This window comes from Trifolium pratense, linkage group LG4 (assembly GCF_020283565.1).
Source record: "Trifolium pratense cultivar HEN17-A07 linkage group LG4, ARS_RC_1.1, whole genome shotgun sequence".
In the NCBI taxonomy this organism is placed as follows: Eukaryota; Viridiplantae; Streptophyta; class Magnoliopsida; order Fabales; family Fabaceae; genus Trifolium; species Trifolium pratense.
Window position 1 is genome coordinate 3,628,365 of NC_060062.1, and position 23,399 is coordinate 3,651,763.

A 23,399-nucleotide genomic window follows, 5' to 3' on the forward strand; every position below is an offset into this window, starting at 1 on the left:
TTTTCGACAAATCACAGTTACTCACTCATATGTGTCACGTAAGAAACTAGTAAAATCTTAATAATGAATCACAATGGCATATAACATAGTTAAAATGAGTATATAACTACAATTGAACATTTAATTTCGACATTTCTATCCGTTAAGATAGAATTTGTGGGGAGAAGTAAATGCATCATTTAATCAACTAAATCAAGTCCAAATTTAACCAAATACATGATGGTATTTGAGAACAAAAGTACAGATTAAATACTACAACTAATATAAAACTTGATTAAAATCGGAACTGAAAAACCAAATTTTCTATAGTTTCACCACTCATAAGTCAATGAACAACTAATATAAAACCTTATATTGATGGTTCTGTTTCAATATCAATAAGTGGTTGTACTATAAGCTGCAAATAAACCGTTACAAACAGTATCCTCTCATTGTTGCTTCTTGTTCATTACATAAGTACAGTGGAGACCCAATATGCCATACCAGTGTGCTCACAAAGTAATCAAAGTAAGTAGCATGTTTTCATATATACGTAGTAATCTTTCAAGAGGCCGTCGGAGCTATTGATCTTTTGTACGATCAAAGGTTCAATACAAAGAGGAATAAATTTAACGAACAGGTGACTAGTCTAAAAATGGTCATCCTCACAAAAGAATGAGAAATCATATTTGTTTGTCGCCTTACAAACTTTACTTTAAAATTGAACAAACAAGTCATCCTAGAATATGATAGTATTGACAAAATAAAATAATGTCATGTGTTGGTTACTAGTTTATGCAATAATATCATTCATCAATTCATTTCAATTCCTTGCTACTATGACACAATAAATTTAACAACCATTAAACCATAAATAAATCAACTTGTTTTCTGTTCTGATCAGCAGACATAGTATGCACATTGCTCCTCATTACATCGTAGGAGTACATATAACCAAATATCAATAGTATGCTCACAAAGTAGAAAATAAAATAAATAATGTACCTATTATCATTATTATACATACAAAGTAGTACTTTTCATTTAAAATGATAATAATCACCACAATCATGTACCTATGGTGCAAAAAATAAAAATAAAACAACAAAACTAATTGTTTATTCTTTTCTTTCAAATGGTAGAAAACTTTCCTTATAAATCAATATCCGGCAAGAAAAGCTGCCACCCTTAAGACCAAGCTCTTCAATTTTCTGGGTGTTTAAATTAAACCATACTAGTTCATTATCTTTTTTCCTAAAGAATATATCGCCTTTCTTACCAATTCCAATCGGATGTTCAACGCAGGGCAAAGGACCCACAATAAAGAGTTTGATCCATGACTCCTTGATTCCAACTTCACCCAAAATTGATATATGAAAAGTACTTGTCTCTGCGTAATTTGAAATAAATCCAATTGATCCATTTAACATGTTTAAATGTCTAAACACGATTGCAGAATCAATATAATCCATATTTGAAGGTATGGATGTTTTCACAAAGGTCTCATTGTTCAAGTCAAATGACACCAAATAAACTTCATCATCAATTTCACTTTCACCCCACCAGTGACACACTCCATCCGTGTACACACCCGCACCCCCAATACGTTGTGTAGGCATATCTAAATCAAATTTTCTCCAACGGTTAATTTTTAGACAATATATCTCCCACAAGGAATCATGATATCCATCTTTCCACGTCTCTTCCCAATCTCCGTCGGATAAAGGAAAAAATGTTAAATGTCGAATCACCTTATAGTCATCGCTACCTTGGCAATAACCAAATCCATGAAATTCAATTAACGGATCCCAACAAGGAGATTCAAAGGCAAAAGGACTAGGAGGAATGACTTTGCATTCATCGGTAGCTGGATTCCACAGTACGATTCTCCCTAATTCTGTAACACTACGACTTTGCCCAAAACTCCCGACTCTCCCATTGTCTTCAATACAAAAAATGCCATTAACACTAACAGAACCATAAATTCTAAAATAATGTGGAACTTGATATGGATTTGGCCAATCTATCTTAACTGTATTCTCAAACCTCTCACCAAAGAGAGAATACAACACAGACGGTTTGTAGCCGTTATCCCACGGTGCACTATGATCTAAGAGGAGAGATGTATCGTTATAATAAGGATGATCCTTAGACAAGAAATTTCTTCGAAACATGTCCATGAAATAAGAATTTTGAAACAAGACAGACCATGATTTACGTACACAACAAAATCGAAACAAAGATTTGAGAGGTAATTTTGAGAGAATAACAAAAGCAACATCATCATATATGTGATTGCTAACCTTTTTAGTCGTTGCAGCCAAATATTTGTCCATCTCTAAACTGAATCGCTGAAGCCAGGCTCTGATAGATATATCATTTTTTCCCTTTTTTTCATATAGACATGTTTTCTTAAAAACTTCGCTATCATTTGCTAGTGTTTGTTTTCACCTATCTGAAATTCTTTGTTTATTTTCTTTACAGAAGTTACTCAACTATGTTTTTCAAAATGCTTATTTGTTCTTTGTTTTTCAAAGTACAGAGCAACTGAGACACAACATAAGCAAAGTGTACAAGGAAATTAAGACTTTGGTTTACCCTTGTTCAGAGGATGATTAAAAATAATAGAATATAAATACATACTCCCTCCGTCCCAAAAAGAATGACCCAGTTGACCGAAACACGCATGCCAATGCATAACTTTGGCGACTAATATCTTTAATTGTATAATAGTAAAAATTATAAAAAATTGATATTTTGAAAATACTCATCGAGACGAATCTAACAACATCTTATATGTTAATATTTATTTTTATTTATTAGTAGAAAAATATGGTCAAAACAATATATATGAATAGTGCATATATTCAAAATGGGTCATTCTTTTTGGGACGGAGGGAGTAACTACATGGCTTTTGCTTGTTACATAAATATCATGACTTTTATGTGTTGAAAAAAGGGAGGTGGGGAAGTTTTTTTTTTTTTTTTTTGTATCAGAAAATACTGCATCTGATATTCAAACATGTGAAATTTACTTAGCTAGAAAAATCAGAATTCTAAATTATGAAGGCAATAATTATATCCAATTCCAATATAAGAAAAGATAATCACCATGAATTCATTTATGGTATAAAGATGGCACTAGAGTCTAGAGCTTCTACATAATACAGAACAAACTTTCCAACTCCTGAAACTTAACAGAATCAACAAAAATTATCATTCCATTAAACTCATTAGGCTACTTTACAAATGTCTTCATATTCCACAGCTTTAAGCACCCTGCCATCATAAGCACCTTTCTCTATCTGCACCTTAGCGCAAAAACGATCTGTATCCACCCCGAGTAGTCTAGCAAGTGATCCACGATAAGCCCCGTTGACTATTTTGACTCGGCCCCCAACCTGTGGTATCACAGTCTCAAGCTCTTCCTGATCAACTCTGAGCACATGCTTGTTGTCTAGCATTTCTATTTCCCCGACGTACTTGTCAATCACTTTTTTCACAACACCCTTTTGCTTGTAGTACCCTTTCTCTGCCAAGACTTTGCTCATAACCTTAACAACAATTCCCTCGTGCAACCAATAATCCTTCCTGTTGAGTTTTTCCTTTTTCCTCTCTTCCTCCTTGATCATTTCTTCCAAAGTTGATTTTCCACCACCACTTTCTTTCCTCTTCAAATTGTTTTTGGGATTCCTCTCCTCATGTTTCTCTTCATCAACCTCATCAAACACTATCCTTGACGCCTCACCTTTCTCCTTGGTCACAGGTTTAGCTGATGACCCGAGAGAAAATCCTATCTTAGTTCCATCTTCTACATTTAGTTCCCTTGTAGTCTCTACCTGTGAAGGCTGCTCGGAGTCGGGAATAGATTGCTGCATCATTTGCTCAGCCCTTTCAATCTGTTGGATTTTATATAAATTAGTTTAATTGTTGTGCATCATCGGTGCAGGGCCGGTTTTGGGCCTGAGCTACCGGGCCTCCAGCCCAGGGCCACAAAAAAATATTTTGGTAATAGGTAGTAATATTGGGAGGTTTAAGTAGCAACAATAATGGTCCAGCAAAGCATAATTAGACCAACAAAAGAAAAATCTCAAGGCAAGGCCGCGTCTTTCTATTTTGCGTCTTTCCTCTTTCGCTTTCACCCTTCACCCCTGATCAGCGTCTTTCACTCTTTCTCATCCTCCCTTCACCGAATCACCGAATTTTTTCGTCACCGCACCGTGAAACTTAAGGGGAATTTTTTCGTCCTCCCTTCTCCTCTCTCTCACTGAAACTAAAGGGGAAAATCATAACCCTAAGAAAAAAAATCAAAATTCAAGGTTAGTATTTAGTTTATCAATTGTTTTCGTTTTTAAATTGTTAATTTCTTCTTTATTCATTATTAGGAAAGGATAGTTCATATCATAGTTGTTGTTGATGATGATGTTATTGTTGTTGAACATGTGGTTTTTTTTTTTTACGAAAATTGTTGAACATGAGGTTATTTGTGCTAATAGTCTATTACTAAATAAGGATGTTGTTGAAAATTTCAGGTCTACTAGGTTCAATTTCAACGCTACTGATTTTTTTTTAAGTAGCTAAAATGTATTTTGATAATATTGATTACAATATAACTTTTTTTTTAGTTACAACAATGAATGATTATTTTTTATGTTATTGAAATTGTTTACAATTTAGATATATTATGTTTTTATAAGGGGTCCATTTTTATTTTTTGCCCAGGATCTCTAAATACTCGGAGACGGCCCTGCGTCGGTGTAAAGATTTTTTACACATACATCTAATAATGTGTTGCCACATCATTTAATGATTGTAACACATATGTGTTTTTAAATACCATAGATACATGATGCGTCAGTCGGTATATTATTGGAGCATGTAAATTCATTATTTTTTGTTAAACATGAAAAAATGTAACCACATTAAAAAAGATAATAAAACAAGAGTGAAACAATATGACATGATAATGTGATCATCCTTGAAGCTTCACCAATTCACTTCATAACCATTAACATTACTTTTCACCAAAGCATGAATGAAAGTATGGAAATGTTATGCAGATTGAGAGGAATATTTATCAGATCAATATTGTATCAGAAACCACATAATAACTAACACGGACAATTGCTTATTTGCAAAATCAGTTTGAAGCAGAATCTTGAGAAGGGCCGGACCATGAAGCGAGAAGTAGGCTAGAAGCTTGTCTTCTGCGAGATCCAGCAGTATGTTGGATACATGTATTTTGTGAAGTGCATTATCTGATGCATCGGTGTTGGACCGTGCAGCAGCTAGTTGTATGACATGGTGACAGTAACACCTCAGTCGAAGCGCTTACTAGGCTCACAGAGTGCTTGTAAGGCATTGTCCGCGTGGCGAGCGGAAGGTGACCTAGCTGTAACCCTTGTACTTGTTGGTGGCCTTGTTGACGATCACAATGGCTTCTACGAGTTCACTGTTGGTTGAAAAAATTGAGTTAACCAATATAAACCGAAGCTGAATTGTTTTTATCAGCAAGTTAAATATGCCACTTTTCACCTCTAACGTTAACCGCAGCATTTCGAGCAGTTTATGTATGCCTTTTTAAGGCAAATTCAGTGTGTAACATATAAGAAAATCTTGCATCACAGTTTAAAGCATAATCACAATAAAATAGGCCAGTCAGTATCGATCTTCTGTTTTCTTTGTTACAAGAGGAACTCGCCTTACACCGCATCTTAAGGTAAGTCGAAAATTCCCATTTTAGACCTTCTGCTAGTATTATAGTTTCTTTACTCTAGAGCTTATGATTATTTTTGCAATTTACCTACTGCTGGTTTTCTGAGGTATAACAAATGTTTTGCAGAATTGAGAAGCTTGTGAAAAACTACTCCCTGTTTGTTTCTATAGCAGAATTGCCATACAAGTATAATAAAATGAAGTACCTATAGCAATTCATTATCCTTTTTCTCGAAGAATATAGCCAACCAGAAAAGAGTCTTTGTTCGGATCGACTTATTTGAAATTATCTACACACATAACTTTGTATTAGACTATTATATGAAAACACTATATAACAATTTTCATAAGTTTTTTTCAACTTTTTTCATAAGTTCTCCAATATACCTTATGCAAAACAGTTCATAACATATATAAAAGCAATTTCATTATTTTATTTTTTGCATTAAAAGTAAGCACTTAATATAATAAGTATTTGTGCTATTTACACAAACAGACTCAAGTCACAATATCGTCCTCATTGTTGCTTCTTGCTCAAATCATTTTATATTTTTGCCCGTTTTGCTTCACAAATTTGTGTTCGGATCCAGTTACACTAAAGCAGTAGAGTAAGAGTTTCAAATTGAACATTCATGATAATAAAATAAAATTACAACCAAGACACTTTTTTTAAAACAAACAACTTTAACATTTTATTATTAATCAAAGGTTCAATACAAAGGGTTGGGATAGGTAGCTCAACTAGTTAAGTTAGCTGAGCCAAGGGTTAAGGAGCAGAAGGTCCAGGATTCCTCATTACATCATAGGAATACATATAACCGAATATCAATAGGGGCGTATTACCATAGCAGTATGCTCACAAAGTAGAAAATGAAATAAAGTAAAATAAAGTACATATATAGCACTATTATACTTAAAAAGCAGTATTTTTATTTAAAATTATAATAATCACCACAATCATGTACCTCTAAAGCGAAATCAAACAACAAAACTAATTGTTTATTCTTTCAAAAATGGTAGAAAGCTTTCCTTATAAATCAATATCTGGCAATAAGAGTCACCTTTAAAACCAATCTCTTCAATTTTCTGAGTGTTTAAATTAAACCATACTAGTTCATTATCCTTTTTTCTAAAGAATATATCACCCTTTTTACCAATTCCAATCGGATGCTCAACGCAGGGCAAAGGACCCACAATAAAGAGTTTGATCCATGACTCCTTGATCCCAACTTCACCCAAAATTGATATGTGAAAAGTACCTGTCTCTGCATAATTTGAAATCAATCCAATTGATCCATTTAATATGTTTAAATGTCTAAACACGATTGCAGAATCAATATAATCCATATTTGAAGGTATGGATGTTTTCACAAATGTCTCGTTGTTCAAGTAAAATGACACCAAATAAACTTCAACATCATTTTGACTTTCACTTTCACCCCACCAGTGACACACTCCATCTGTGTACACACCCGCACCCCCAGCAAATTGTGTAGGCATATCTAAATCAAGTTTTCTCCACGAGTTATATTTTAGACAATATATCTCCCACAAGGATTCGTGATATCCATCTTTCCAAGTCTCTTCTCGATCTCCATCAGTTCTGGGAAAAAATGTTAAATGTCGAATCACCTTATAGTCATCGCTACCTTGGCAATAACCAAATCCATGAAATTCAATTAACGGATCCCAACAAGGAGATTCAAAGGGAAAAGGACTAGGAGGAATAACTTTGCATTCATCTGTAGCTGGATTCCACAATGCAATTCTCCCTAATTCTTCAATATTACAACCTTGCCCAATACTCCCAACTCTCCCAATGTCTTCAATACAAAAAATGCCATTAACACTAACAGAACCATAAATATTAAAATAATATGGAACTTGATATAGATTTGGCCAATCTATCTTAACCGTTTTCTCAAACCTCTCACCAAAGAGAGAATACAATGCAGACGGTTCGTAATTACCGTCATCCCACGGTGCAAAATGATATAAGAGGAGAGATGTATCATTGTAGTAAGAATGATCCTTAGATAAGAAATTCCTTCGGAACATATCCATGAAATAAGAGTTTTGAAATAAGACAGACCATGATTTACGTACGCAACGAAATCGAATCAAAGATTTAAGCGGCAATTTTGAGAGAATAACGAAAGCAGGATCATCATATATGTGATTGCTAACCTTTTTAGTCGTTGCAGCCAATAATTTGTCCATCTCTAAACTGAAATGATGAAGGGAATGAGTTGTTAGAAACTGCTGAAGTCAAACAAATGCACTTAAGCGCTGCATGCTGCGTTGCAGCAATTGAATTGTATTTAGAGATTTGTTGTTTGAAATTCATATACATGGGCCTGATTTGACAAAGCCCATAACAAGAAACTTCTCCATAGGATGGTTTCTCTCCCAACCACCCTCAATTCTTTTCTACCCCCAAAAATCCAAGTTTGCCCCTTGCGGTTTGAAACATTTTTGCCAAAAAACTTCGGTTCGTATTCACCGAAGCCAAATATTAGACCATTTCGGTAACTTCAAACCGAACATTAGCGTTTTCGGTACACAAAAAACGAACGTCAGCTTGTTCGGTATCTGCGAACCGAAATGTCCTAGATTTCGGTACGTTGGTCGCTGGAATTAGGCCATTTTCGGTAGAAGTTTACCGAAATAATTGTTTCGGTACCTGCGAACCGAAATGTCTCAGATTTTGGTAAGTGGTTACCGAAATTTATCAGCATGTCGGCTTATTTCGGTTCGTATAAATCGCAGTACCCCCAGGGGCAAAAACGGAAATTCAGGGGGTAGAAAAGAATTGAGGGGGGTTGGGAGAGAAACCATCTCTCCATAGGGGTGTTCATGGGTGCGGGTCAATCCGCCGACCCAATCCATTATTTACCCGAATCCGTTCATTTGCGGGTAGAATCCGGTCCAACCCACTATCCCCACAAGTGATCGGTTTAGGTATTGGATTTGAGTTTTTGAACCCGTCTATCTGTGTACCCAACCCGGTCATGGAAATGATGTGGTTTTTGAAAATTTGCTACTCTTGTTTAGATTATTAAGTGCTATGATCAAGGATGAATTTTTATTTGAAGTTAAATGAGGGTGTTTTATTCAATTTAAATGTTAGAAATGCTTCACAATTGTTTTAAGTTGATTATAGGTTTTTTTCAAACATTTTAAAAAAAAAAAAATTTATCAAAAAAATATTTTTAATTTTATGAGCAACCCGCAAACTCAACCTAATTCATTATTAACCGGATTGGTTCGGTTCGGATTTGATAGTGAAAGTGCGGGTTTGATGATGAACCCAACCCATTGAATATTGAACGAGTTGGGTAACGGATTAGACCAAATCCGAACCAACCCATCCCGCGTACACCCCTACTTCTCTGTTTCCAAGATTTATTTTGTTTGTGTAAATTAAACTAATTATTTTCTTTGTCAAAAAAAAAAATTAATTAATTTAGAGAAGATGAAAAGATAAAATGTCTCATGAAAAATAGTCATCCAATAGGAAGAACACATGTGCTCATAAAAAACTAAATTATAATTTTGTTTTTTTGTAAGTGGAGTGTTTGAGGATTGAACCTCTGTTACTGCATATAAAATATATGATATTCTTATCAACTAAGTTAGCTTTACGTGTGAATTTTTAAGTGAGGTTTTTAATCACAACCAACTAAAGGATGCATAACATAATGCATAATAATTAGCCCAGAATTGTATTGTTAACATAACTATGATATGATATAACAGATGATATGATAAGACAAATTAACAGACCAGTCAAATAAAAAGAAATAAAACAAACTGAATTAACAACAACAACAACAGAAACGCGAACCGTGAGAGGGAAGATTCGATCTGTTCCTCTTCTTTTGTTGTTTCTGGTTGCGTTTTCTTTTTGTTAGAGATGTTGGTTTGAATGATTGTTAATGGTGGTGATTGTGATTGAAGATAGTGCAAAAACTTAAGCTTATATAGGATTAGAATTAGAATTGGAATGGAATTGAATTGTATGAGTTGAATGCAATTTATGAATGAATGAAGAACTTCCCCTTTGGGGTTTGATTTGTTCTTCATATGCATGTGAAATCAATTTTCCTGCCCCCTCTAGCTTTGATTTTATTCAATATGCTTTATGAGTGAAATGAAATTTTTTGTTTTAATAACTCCCTCAATCATCTTCCATTTTTGTTCTTTTGACTTTTGATTTTTTGTTTACCAATAATAATAATTAGGAGTGATCTTATCCGAAACAATCCAAAAGTAAAATCGTAAATCGAACCAATCCAAATCGAAACCGCAAAAAACCGCATTTAGTTTAAACTGCACGGATGATTTTTCTTCTAAACCACACGGTTTGGTTTGGTTTCCAGTTTTCATTTTAGAAAATCGAACCAAACCGAATCAAACCGCAATACTTAACTTAACTCTATAACCTAGTGGCAATCAACCTATTACCTAGTCAACTTAGCAAGCTCAACCCAAATTGAATCCATAAAACAATAGGCCGTCAAAACATATCATTTAACGGGATCCAGAACTATACTGTTGGTATTAAAAATAAGTTCTTATGTATATGCAATTTCTGTATATGCATATTATATCATGTAAATAATAAAATAAATTAAAATTTCCTAATATTATTTTGTAACAAGTTGATCATATCGTCATATTTTTTATATCGCAATAAATCGCATAAACCGAACCAAACCTAACCGCATTGGTTTGGTTTGGACGACTTTTTAAAAACCAACCGAATCGCATGCAATTTTATATTGCGGTTAGGATGACTTTTATGCTTAAAACCAAACCAAACCACACCGTGAACACCTTAATGATAATAAAATAAAAGAAAAATTATAGTAATATTCACAAACTTTAAACAAAATGAAATAATAGCGGTATTTGCTATTTTACCAATCAAACATATAGTATTGTCAATTGTGAATCATAAATTAATAGGAGTCCGTTCAAATTATAGTCGCTATTTAACATACTTTTTATGATGCTAATGCTAAAGTGACATAAATATAAAAGTTCATTTTGACTAGTTAGTTCCTTTCTTGCAAATATATATGTCAAAATTTGGACCCCCGCACACACATATCATATGTTGATTGGTCATATTCCTAAGCGGATACTTTTATTGATGCTAACTATATGGCAAAAGAGGAAGAAAAAAATCAGTCTCGTCTATAGATTGTTTTCTTTCAGCTATGTAAGTATCTTATAGATTCTTCTAAATTCTAATATCAGGGTATATATTATGTGGAGTTTTTGAATGGCATCTAATCCAATATGATGTTGTGGACATTCGGCACACATACCATCAAAAAGATATATTGTTTCTACCAACAGTTTATCATTTTCAAATTTTAAGAGTTATTTAATTTCTAGGTTATCAGTAATTAAGAAGTTTCTATTGCAGTTTATTAATGATTTTTTCATCAAAAAAACTTGTGAGACAAGTAAGATAGATTATCATTTTCCAATTGGATTTTTTCAATATGCTACAGCCAAGAAACTTTAAGAAGTGTTTACATATATGTATTAATAATAGAAATTGTACGACTAGGGGTAAAATCAGATAATCTTCATAAAAACTCGTATATTTTGCAGGGTTAAAAACCTATCTACCCAATTAAATTTTATAACATACATTCCAAATTTTGAAACTATGGTATATATTATGAATGAGTTTAATTTGTATGCACTGTCAGTGTAAAGCTTTTTTACACATATATCCAATGATATGTTGTTACATCATTTAATGAATGAGACACATTATATATGTTTTTATACACAATACATGATGTGTTGATATATTATTGGACGCATGCGCAAGTAAGATAGATTATCATTTTCCAATTGGATTTTTTCAATATGCTACAGCCAAGAAACTTTAAGAAGTGTTTACATATATGTATTAATAATAGGAAAAAATAAACACAATTGTACAACTAGGGCTAAAATCAAAGAATCTTCATATCGCATGGGGAATCCCAATTTTTTTTTTTTTTTTTTGCTTGGGGTAAGACAAAACTCGCATATTTTCAGGGGTAAAAACATATTTACCCAATTAAATTTTATAATATACATTCCAAATTTTGAAACTATGGTATATATTTTGAATGAGTTTAATTTGTATACACTGTTAGTGTAAAGCTTTTTTACACATGTATCGAATGATATGTTGCCACATCATTTAATGAAATGTGACACATCATATATGTTTTTAAACACAATACATGATGTGTTGATATATTATTGGACGTATGCGTAAAATAACTTTACACCGACAGTGAATATAAATTAAATTCATTCTGAATTATGAAAAATAACATATATCGATAAATCTAGGCTTTAAATGTCAAGCAAGCTTGCCCGAGTGGTCTAAGGGGGTAGACTTAAGACCTACTGCACTGAGTGCGCGTGGGTTCGAACCCCACAGCTTGCATTATTTTTACATATAGTTTTTGATATATTTTTTGTGACTTCTTTAGGGTGCAAATATGATCTTTGACATTGCCACTTTATTTTCTAGAATAAGATCACAAATGGTCTCTCTTGATGAAATTAGGTACATTAAAGAAGGAGGAGATTTAGACCCATTAATTTATTAGATCACAAATGGTCTATTTTTTCTCAAAAAAAACTAATATAAACCCATTAATTTATTAACATTAGGCATAACATATATTTAAAAAAAAAATGAGACTACGCCAAACATCTACAAGAAAGATGTGTTCCTTGTCCGGTGTTATGTCCACTTTGTGATCAAGGTAATGAGAATAATTGGCATGCTCTATTCACTTGTAATGACAGTATACAAGCAAGACAAGCTGTCGGTTTGGAGCAAGTTATAGGCGCGCGGATTCAGCAGCGTATAGCACTATTTGGGAGGTGATAAACGACATATGTTCTAGTGAAGATAAGGATATACAGCAGGATTATTTGCAATGTTGGTATGGATGTTGTGGAATAACAGAAACAATAGTGTATGGAATGACTCGAAGGAAGTGAGACGAAGCTTAGGAATAAAAACTCAGCAATTATGGGCTGAATGGCACTCGATTCAGCAGCTGCAACAAGCTAACCCGATAACAGACCATACAGTGGCAGAAACCGCCATTGGGTTGGTACAAATGTAATGTAGACGCGGGATTTCGCAATGAGTTAAACAAGACAAACTTAGGATGGTGTGTCTGCGTAATCATTTGGGTTCTTTTGTGAAGGCCGGACACCTTGTGCCATGTCGCTTAATAGACTTGATGGCAAATATTCCATACTTGAAGGGGAGTCAACAGCATTACTAGCCGCAATTAAAGACATGGCACAAGGTGGCATCACTTCACAATTTACATGTTGGTCTAGCTCATTTATTAGTTATGTTAAAAATACTTTGTTGTTAAATTCAAACTTTGTGATCAAGTCTATTAAGCGACAAACGAATATGTTAGCTCATACGCTTGCTAGGACGGTCATTTATCGATCTTGTTATAAAAAAATAAAAATGGAGACTACAAAAACTATTTTCCTTTATGTACTTTAAAACAATCATCCAATAATTATTATAGTAAAAAAACAAAAAACAATTATTCAATTACGGTTATTTGATTTTGGCCCCACATAATTTGATTTTAACTCTCTAAAATTTAACGATGGCTTGATTTTAGTCACTCAAGTTTTTTTTTTTGTCAAGTTGGTCACTCAAGTTTAAATTGCTCAATTTTAGCTCCTAAAATTTATCTCATTTTGCATTGTTAGTCTTTCGTTGACTTTTGATTAAAAATTGATTATTCGGCATTATAATATAAATAAAAAATTGTTTTCAAAAAATTTATAAAATAAAAAGATACTTTTAAAAAAACATTTGTTTTAAAACAATATTTTATTTATTTTAAAAATATTGTTTGTAAAAAAAAAAATTCTTAAAATACTAGGTATATGTCACTTTGCTAGATTTTTAAAAATAAAAAAGTAATTTTTTTAAAAAATAAATAAATTAAAAAAGTGATTGATGAATACCAAAATTCACCAGAAAAAGATAAAATCTCTGGATACCATGTTCATTGTTCAGAAAAATTTTAGTCAAAATAAGAATTGAAAAAGTTTCCTTAGTTTTCTTCTCTATACCATTTATTACAACACAGTATATACGACAAAACCAAGTCAAAGAAACTACGCGTAACACAGGTAACCGGATGAACCGGTCACCCAACACTAGTATTATAAAAAGACATTCTTATCCTCCTTTCCCACTTGTTATTTCAAAATATTTCCTATATTGACAGTTCCAATGTTGTCTTTTTCTCCTCTTTTTCTCCGGTTCGAACCGTTAAACCGGTCAATACAAAAACCACTCCATTTCTTTCTTATTTTGACCTAAATTCTTTCCCTTTTCCCTCGATTCCATTCAGCTCTGTGAAGAAGAAGAAGAAGAAACAACGAGATTCTCTCCAATTCAATAGGTGATACTTCTTCTCCTTTTCAATCCAATTCTTTTTCATCTTCAATTTTTGTTGTTGTGATTCAATGAATTTCGATTTTGTTCATTTTCAGCTAAAAAAATTATGCTTTTTTTTTTCAAGTTTAGAATTTTAGGGTCAATTTTGTGTGATGGGTCATTTGACTTGTACCTTTTTCACTTGATTTTTTGTTTGAGTTCATGACTTAGATTCTTATTAAGATGGGTCATTAAGATGTGGTAGAGTAGCATCAATAGTGAAATTCACTAGTGTTTAATTCGTTGATCTTGATGATATGCTTGTTTAGAGTATAAATTGCTGTAATTTTTAGTAGATTGTGAATTTTTCTTGAGTTCGTTTTATTGCCTATTTTGTAGCTAGAGGCTCTGTTTGGCAAAAAAAAATTGTGAATAGTTTATAAACTAGCTTATAGTGGATAAGCTAGCTGATTGAATACGTAATGTTTGATAAAATTAGCGGTTGAACTAGCTTATAAATATGAAATGACAAAAAAAATGCTTACTTAATGTTTATTTTTTTCAAGTAAAATTATAGGGGTGAAGTTGGAAGAAAAAATGATAAGCTATAAGTTAATTGAATTAGCTTATCAAAATTAGCTTTAAGGTCGTGAGAAAAAATTGTTACCAAACAGGTGTCATAAGCTCAAAATTTGACAGTGTCAAACAGAGCCTTAGATTTTAGCTAATCATAGTACATACAAAAAAGAGTGTCTGTGATATGATGAGTTAATTATATGTTGTGGTATGTAATTTGTATAATAATCAACTGTGTTAGTTGTTGACTAAGTAAAAAATTTCAATTTTCATGGTCATGTCAGCACCAGGATTTAACATAGAATTGAAGCGGTTGCAGAAAAATGCTCCCTCCGCGACAACAGTCCCGGGTTGGAGGTCTCCAAACATCACTGTCTCTGGTTTCTTCGGATCCTCGCTTGTCTCCAGAGGATCCTAGGTCAAACTCTGATAACATCCGGGAATCTCCTACTGAAAGTGCTAGCTCTAGAGAAACCTGGCCTACTGCTGATGCAATTGCTGCAAAGAAGATGGAGAATGGAAAAGCTGATATTGATTGTCCTGATCAGTCAGTTATTCGTCGTGTTTCTAGTGCGGATAGAATTAGTCTTCAGGATATTGCTAGAGAAAGAGTGGATGTGATATGTGACAAAATGCACCATCTACCTGAAGAGTTTCTGGATGAGCTGAAAAATGGGCTTCGAGTTATACTTGAAGGAGGAAATGGCTCACAGCATAGAGACGAGTTTTTCATTTTGCAGAAGCTTGTTCAGAGTAGATCTGATTTAACAGCCAAGACATTGATTCGAGCACATCGAACACAGCTTGAAATCCTTGTTTCCATAAATACTGGAATTCAGGGATTTTTACATCCTAGCCTCGGTCTGTCGCAGACAATGCTGATTGAGGTATTTCTGTACAAGAGATGCAGAAACATAGCTTGCCGAAACCTGCTTCCAGCTGATGATTGTTCTTGTGAAACATGCACTGACAACAATGGCTTCTGCAATCTTTGCATGTGTGTTATCTGCAGCAAGTTTGACTTTGAAGTAAATACTTGCCGTTGGATTGGATGTGATTTGTGTTCTCATTGGACTCACACAGATTGTGCCATTCGGGCGAAGCTTATCTGCATGGGTCCTTCTGTAAAGAGTGGATCAGGGCCAAGCGAAATGGTTTTCAGGTGTCAAGCATGCAATAGGACTTCAGAACTGTTGGGCTGGGTTAAAGACGTATTCCAGCACTGTGCACCATCATGGGATGCGGAGGCCTTGATGAGGGAGCTTGATTTTGTTAGTAGGATCTTTCATGGTAGTAAAGACCAACGGGGGATGAAACTCTATTGGAAGTGTGATGATCTCAAGGAAAAACTGAAAAGCCGAAAAATGGAATCTAAAGCAGCATGCAGAGCAATATTGTTGGTTTTCCAAGGTATAAAATTTCTTGTTTACTTGCAAATTGCAGTCTCCCAATATACATGTGTTGTGGTTTGCACTTTTTATGTCTCGTTCACTATTTCCATATCACATTTGGTTATGTATGAATAAACGTCAATTCATTAAAAAAACTGTATTAAGAGTTGATAGAAAGAACAATTTTTATAATATATTTTGAGATCATTGCCAAACTGCATTTTTTTTCTCTTCATTAACACACACCCAATTTTAAACACATAAGAATAAGATGCTAGTTGCAATAGTTAGAAAACATCTATGAATAGTAAAGTTTGGGCTACAGTTGCAACTGGATATGTGGCTGTTACTTTCATTTATTTATTATTGTTCTGACTATTGCTTTTCCTACATGAAGAGCTCGACCTGGATTCCCCAAAGAGCCTGGAAAATGCAGAAAGTGGAAGGCTGATTGCTCCACAGGAGGCATGCAATAGAATTGCTGAAGTGGTGCAAGAGGCTATACGAAAGATGGAATTTGTAGCTGATGAGAAGAAGAGAATGCACAAGAAGGCTCGCTTAGCTGTTGAGGCTTGTGATCGTGAATTAGCAGACAAGGCCAGAGAAGCAGGAGAACTCAAGATGGAGAGGCAAAAAAAGAAGTCACAGATTGAAGAACTAGAGAGAATTGTGAGGCTTAAAAATGCAGAGGCTGATATGTTCCAGTTGAAGGCTAATGAGGCCAAACGAGAGGCTGAAAGGCTCCAGAGGATTGCTCTTGCCAAGTCTGATAAATCAGAGGAAGAATATACCAGCAACTATTTGAAACAGAAGTTAAGTGAAGCTGAGGCCGAGAAGCAATATCTCTATGAGAAAATCAAAATGCAGGAGAGTTCTCGTTTATCACAGAGCAGTGGTGACCCCTCTTCAATGCTGATGTATTCCAAAATCCATGATCTTCTATACAGTGGCCCTCCCAAGGCAGACAGTCAATCTAACGACTGCCACCCTTTCCGCACAAACCCATGATGAGTATCAGTTGAGCGTTTGTTGTAATCTCTTACATATTATTTTTAGCATTTTCATTCTGTTATACAATTGACAAAGAGTTGGTTTTAATTCCATTACATTTGAAGCAGTATAAGCCTTTGTAGATGAAAGAGGTACTACTGAGTGCTTATAATTAATTTGTACTTCGAATAGGTTTGTTCTATGCAATGTATGTATGGATATTTATGTTGCTTAATTTGTGGAATTCAATAGTTGCTCGGTATATTTATGTTGGGATGAGGTGGTCTTATTTTATGTCTTTGGTGTGTTCAACTTGAACCATGACTAAGACTCACCCATTGGTTTGAACCTGGGTCTATCATTGTCTGGTTTTTATTTTTTGTTACTTTTTATTTATTTATTTATTCATTTACCTTTTGGTTTAATTGTTGTTGAGATCTCATCAATTTTCGATCTTCAGTTCGGATTTTAAAACATTAGTCTAGAGATGAAATAGATATTGTGTTGAGACAAAGTAAAAGTTACATCTTGTTATTTCATAAAACCACACAAGATAACATTACATTTGAATGACAACTATTTTTCTCGCCTCAATTGAAAGGTGGGATGCTCATATTTTTAATCGTTCGGGTTGGGTTTGTGTCGTTATTGTTCTTTTTCTTTGAGGGATCCTTAGGTTTTGGAACTCTGTGAAAAGGAAGGACATTTTCAAATGTCATAGCAGCACTGATTCCATGACACCTTATTAGAGAATTTAGGCACACATTTGGTGTGACAACCCTTGCATTGTTGACAAACAAACCTGCTCTGCCACTGTTGGTTATGTTGATCACCTTGTTTGGAAGGCCAGAGGGAACTATAGAGCCATTTGGAAAATGTAATAGATGACTGAGCAGCAATGCTGTTGGAATAGAGTGGCTAAGTAGGAAATCATGGAGCTCATCTGTGGTTATTGAGAAGTGAGATAAATCTTCATCATTTGGCATTAGGAATGTGAAATCATTGCTTTGCAGTTGGTTGGGCAGACTGTTGAGGATTTTGAGGAGGATGACAAATCCATAATAAGAACGACTTCGCATATCGGACATTGCTGTCTGCAGGTCGGTTTGGTTAAATGCAGCAGTGGATTGAGATTCACCAACTGCAAAGAGTGTAAGGAGGAGTATAGACCAGAGAGACATTGGGAATAGCTTAGGTTTTTGCTTGAATCTATAGTGTTTGTGTAATGATGAATGAAATGTAATTTCACTTTGCATTGTATTTATTGCAATGTTATTAGTCCATGCCTATGTTGCCACACATTTTTTCCTTTTTAGGTAGGTAGCAGACCTTTTTTGCATGAATGGAAAGCAGTAGTTAGCTAAAGCAAGCTCAAAATGTGCTTTGAGAGAAAATGTAAAAAAAATTCATCAATAATAGCAACATTAGTTAGTCTTGGTAGGAAAGATAAACCAACAAAAAAATGTAGGAAAGATTTAGTGCATAAATAGTTTTGTTTTATTAAATGAATTCAAAAACTAATGAGAGCCATATAATTTGTCGGGTCTTCTTTCATGCAAAATCATAAAAATATTTTTATTAGAAAATCGTGTTTGATGTCATCTTACCAACAAGTTTCTTCTCTTTTCCACTTAGACCATATGCATAAGGACAATCTTGTAGTTTTTTTTTTGTCATCTCGTGATTGTGTTTTCTAAACACTATATAATTTAAATTAGACATTCACATGAATCACGTGTTTTGTGTTATATTCTTTTATATATACCACCTTCTTCACATCACAATACAAGTGTCGACTTTATTCTATTTGAATTGCTACCTGACTTTGTACTAACAAAAACAAATCCTAATTTGATTGATTCATCTCAAACTCATTTCAATATGTTATCTCGAGTATTAAAAAAAAAATTCAATTAAACTTTTTTTCCGTGATCAAGATACTCAACAAACAATTTTAGAGACAATTTTCGGAATGTCTGGATTGAAGTAAGAAATTAAGATTATGGGAAAGTCCGGATTAACCAATAGGACAAATTTCGCCTGGATTTAGGAATGGCAATTTGACTCATATCCAGTCGGTACCCGCAAAAAATACCCATTACGGGTAGGGTAAAAACCCGCATTTTGGGTACGGGCACGGGTATGGGTAATTACCCGCAAAAATGAACGGGTATGGGTGCGGGTACGGGTACCTTAGTACCCACCCCGCCTCATACCCACATAATATATATTTATTTATTTTGTATATATTTTTATATAATAACATATGTATACCAATTTTAAAAAATATAACAACTATTAAATTATTACACATTTTTAATAAAAATATTTATTTATAATATAATACAAACACAATGTGAATATGTCAACAAAGAAATGAACTTTAACATGAGGTTGATAAATTTTTTGTTTATAATTTTCATGAGTCAACATTAAAATCTTAAAAAAAATAATAATTATATTAAAACGATATGATATTTTATAATCGATCGATTTATTTTTAGCAAAACTGCGGGTAACGGGTACAGGTATGGGTACTTAGATACCCATAGGGTATGGGGACGGGGACAAAGATTTTTACCCACACGGGTATGGGGATGGGTACGGGTATTTTTTCAAACTGCGGGTATGGGGATGGGTGCTATAGTACCCTACCCATACCCTACCCATTGCCATCCCTACCTGGATTGGTGAATTTGGAGAGGTTAAAATCGGCAAAAAGAAAAAATATTTTGGGGGTTTTAAGAACTATAGGGGGTAAGCGTAGCTCTCAAAGTTATAATTATGTTTTTCACTCTGTTGGAAACTTGGAATGCACCTGTCCGATCTTAGTGTGGGCCGAATCTGGCCCAAAAATGCTGGTCTGAATTGGGCCATTATTAACAACTTAGTTTTTCGAATTTTTCTCTTCCCACCCTTATGTTTCTTTTCTACCCTTAAAATACACAGAAAAGAAACATGGGATGGAGAAAGAAACTTTCATACATCATTTCAACAATCTTTAACGTAACAAATTTTTATTTGTTGGTTATATTTTTATTTTTTTTATGAAATTTGTTGGTTATAACTTATATTGATTCATTGGTTTTCTTTTTTCATTAATTCATTGTTTTCTGGAGCCATGGCTTGTCATTTTGTGGAATTGGAGGAATAAGGAGCTGCATGTTGAAGGTTTTGTGCGTACGAAAATTAGAAGATTTTTGTCCAAAGTAGTAACAAACCCCTCCCCCCACACTATTTTGTTTAACACCGTAATGTAAATTCGGTCATGCATTCGCTCAAAGTAGAAAAGTTAAGACAAAAAAAAGTTTTAATAATTTTGTTCTTTGTATATTTTGTTCTTATGGAGTATAGACTACGTGACACATATATCTTGAAATTCATACATATAATTACATAGATTTTGAGTTCGAATTTAAACATAACAATATCGACATTGTCAGTTGAGTTAAATTATACCGACAAAACTCTTGAATTTTTTTATATTTTTTTGGAAAAAAAAACACTTTTTTTTTTTGGGCAAGAAGCAAGATTATAATACATTTCATCAAATTCATTAATTACACACTTTATTCTAGTATATCTCTCTTAAAAAAATTTCGCCAAACATTTTAATTTGTCCATTGAAAGTTGAAACATCAATTGACAGAATGCTCTAAAATTGATTCAGCTGTTGAATACTAGAAACTGCACTTGACTCAAGTGGTACCTAATCATGTCTCCACTCTCCAAACCAAAGAAGGGGGGCACCCTTACCCAAATAATCTCCAAATACTACCATCTACTATATATTATTCAAGTAAAACAAAAATCTTCAATTTCTTTTAAAAAAAATTGTGAAAGAGAAAATTTATTATTAATTAAGACAACCTTGGTGACTATAAATAATCCTTCATGCTCAATTTATGAAGGCATTGCATCACTAAGCTTCCTAGCATTATAAAATATATCAAATAGTTCCTGTGAGTATAGTTCAATTTATTGGAATATTGCATGTAATATAAATAGATCAGAGTTTGAACTTTGATACCTACTCTCGTTTATACATCTTTAAAATGTGAATTTCTAACCACTAAGTTGTTTGACCCAAAAAATAATAATAAAATATATCAAATAATATAGACATATAGTATTATGTTTTAAAGCTTGTTGAATATTACAGGAATTAATAATGTTGCAAGTTTGTTGAATATGGTCGATAATATAGATAAAATTCATTAAATATACAATAAATCTAAAAAATTATTTTTACTTATAAAACATATTACGGAAGAAGTAATTAAATAATGGTCACAAACATTAATTTGCATAGATAAAAATCAGCAGAATTGTTGTCAAGCTAGCTTGGTCAAGACAAGGTTGTGTTGTGTGTCAGGACAATAGATAGGTGATCTAATTTATAATAATGTACTTTGTCTTTTATCACTTTTGTCTTTATTTTGATAATAAGTTGTCAACTTCAAATTTAAACGAGTAGTACTTTAGTAAGATGAAAAAGAAACAGTACAAATTAGTACAGTTGTCAATTTTATTTATGATAAATAAAACAATAAATTATTTATGATCATGTGATATACTATTTTTATTCTAATTTAAATAATCACACTATTGAATTATTTAAATTTAACTCTAACAATTATTATTATTATTATTATTATTATAACTCTTTTGCTATATTATGAATTTTGCCACATGTTAATTTTAGAAAGAAAAAAAAAATCTTACCATAGCTTTTATTTTCTATGTTCATGATATCTTGGCTAACCGAGTTTGACTAAAATGGGGACTAGACCATGTAGAAAATTCCAGTTTAATTAGGTTTGATGGGATAACTTATACAAATAATTTTTTTTACGTAAACTTATACAAATAATTAAAATTCGTTACTCACCATAATCTATGAATTTGCGTAAAAAAAAAAACCATAATTTATGGAAACAATTCATTTTAAAATAACTATTTGACTTTATTTTATTATTATTACCAACTTATTTTAAATTAGGCAAAATTACACTACAGATCCTTTATCTTATTTTTTTGTAACACTTTGGTCCTTTATCTTTTTTTTTGTAACACTTTGGTCTTTTATCTTTTATTTGTAACACTTTAGTCCTTTATTTTTTTTATTTGTAACATTTTAGTCCCTTTTTTTTGTAACAGTTTGGTCCTTTATCTTGTTTTATTTGTAACACTTTGGTCCTTTATTTTTTATAAATAAATAAAATATGGATCAAAGTGTTACGAAAAAAAAGATAAAGGACCAAATTGTTACAAAAAAAAGATAAAGGACCAAAGTGTTACAAAAAAATAAGATAAAGGACTTGTAGTGTAATTTTACCTTTAAATTATGTATAAACAATAACTTCATCCACGAATTAAATAACACTTTATATATTAATATTTATTTTTATATGAAAAATGTATAAGATCAAATTGCAACAAACCAAGTTATTGGGCTCAAGTGGTTAATGAGCTTCACCAAAAATGGCAGATCCTGGAAGAACTCGGGTTCGATTCCTGGGTGGAACAATTTATTGGTCAAACTTTACTTACCTCGCGGCCGAACTCTGTCCTATTAGGACTAATTTTCCCTAAGAATCAGAGGGTTATTAATAAAAAAAAATTACATCACTTAAAAAGGATCAAGATCTATTGTACCAAAAGAAAAAGAAAAAAAAGAAAAGAAAAAGGAAAAATATATAATTAACATTTATTTTATAATTGATTAAGTAAACCATTCAGAAATAGACACTCTCAACAAAAAAAAAAATATGTGTATAATAGACAATGGTTATGCTCGTAAGAATAATATCCACAAGATAATTATGCTCATTAGAATAATATCCACAAGATAATATAAATCAATTTTTTTCTTCGAATATATTATTAATTAATATGAAAAATATGTTAACGGATATTCTCTTAAGATGTTTTTAAAAAAAGTACGAGGAAAGGTGTGAGATGTTTTAATAGGTTAATTGTCTAATTATTAAGAAAAGGTGGAAGAATGATGAAATTGTAGCTGGAATGAATAATTAGGAATAGAATGCACATATATTCTGTTCTTGAAGTGAAATCTTCCTAGGGAGAATACTTAGACATAGTGGTGGGTCAATATCCAACTGGCTAGATTTTTGTAATTATTCGATACATATAGTTAAGTTAATTGATGATGCATGTGTCTCTTACAGTATATAATACACTCCACTTAATTCCCACATCAACTTATAGTAGTTTTGCCCCAAAGATGGATATAACGCACTTTCAGCGAGCTTATGTTTGGTATTACATTG

At 32.9% G+C, this 23,399-nt stretch overlaps 5 protein-coding genes and 1 non-coding gene across 6 annotated transcripts; 2 read left to right on the plus strand and 4 right to left on the minus strand.

Moving 5' to 3' along the window:
• Nucleotides 1-1,062: 1,062 nt before the first annotated feature.
• Nucleotides 1,063-2,324, minus strand: LOC123924357 (F-box protein CPR1-like). The gene has a single exon (XM_045977219.1). It carries the CDS (start codon nucleotides 2,313-2,315, stop codon nucleotides 1,098-1,100), a length of 1,218 nt encoding a protein of 405 aa, XP_045833175.1. The 5' UTR covers nucleotides 2,316-2,324; the 3' UTR covers nucleotides 1,063-1,097.
• A 736-nt stretch (nucleotides 2,325-3,060) lies between these two features.
• On the minus strand, nucleotides 3,061-3,877 carry LOC123921793 (KIN17-like protein). The gene has a single exon (XM_045974471.1). The coding sequence runs from the start codon at nucleotides 3,858-3,860 to the stop codon at nucleotides 3,213-3,215; it is 648 nt and encodes a 215-aa protein (XP_045830427.1). The 5' UTR covers nucleotides 3,861-3,877; the 3' UTR covers nucleotides 3,061-3,212.
• A 2,816-nt stretch (nucleotides 3,878-6,693) lies between these two features.
• LOC123920858 (F-box protein CPR1-like) lies at nucleotides 6,694-7,914 on the minus strand. The gene has a single exon (XM_045973185.1). It carries the CDS (start codon nucleotides 7,912-7,914, stop codon nucleotides 6,694-6,696), a length of 1,221 nt encoding a protein of 406 aa, XP_045829141.1.
• A 4,163-nt stretch (nucleotides 7,915-12,077) lies between these two features.
• On the plus strand, nucleotides 12,078-12,160 carry TRNAL-UAA. Its single transcript has one exon. It is a non-coding gene; the product is annotated as a tRNA-Leu (tRNA).
• Nucleotides 12,161-13,972: 1,812 nt separating this feature from the next.
• Nucleotides 13,973-17,382, plus strand: LOC123920993 (OBERON-like protein). The gene is made up of 3 exons (XM_045973366.1): nucleotides 13,973-14,174; nucleotides 15,010-16,135; nucleotides 16,514-17,382. Exons 2-3 carry the CDS (start codon nucleotides 15,049-15,051, stop codon nucleotides 17,122-17,124), a joined length of 1,698 nt encoding a protein of 565 aa, XP_045829322.1. The 5' UTR covers nucleotides 13,973-14,174; nucleotides 15,010-15,048; the 3' UTR covers nucleotides 17,125-17,382.
• Nucleotides 17,383-17,610: 228 nt separating this feature from the next.
• Nucleotides 17,611-18,324, minus strand: LOC123920994. The gene has a single exon (XM_045973367.1). It carries the CDS (start codon nucleotides 18,285-18,287, stop codon nucleotides 17,697-17,699), a length of 591 nt encoding a protein of 196 aa, XP_045829323.1. The 5' UTR covers nucleotides 18,288-18,324; the 3' UTR covers nucleotides 17,611-17,696.
• Between the last annotated feature and the right edge of the window lie 5,075 nt (nucleotides 18,325-23,399).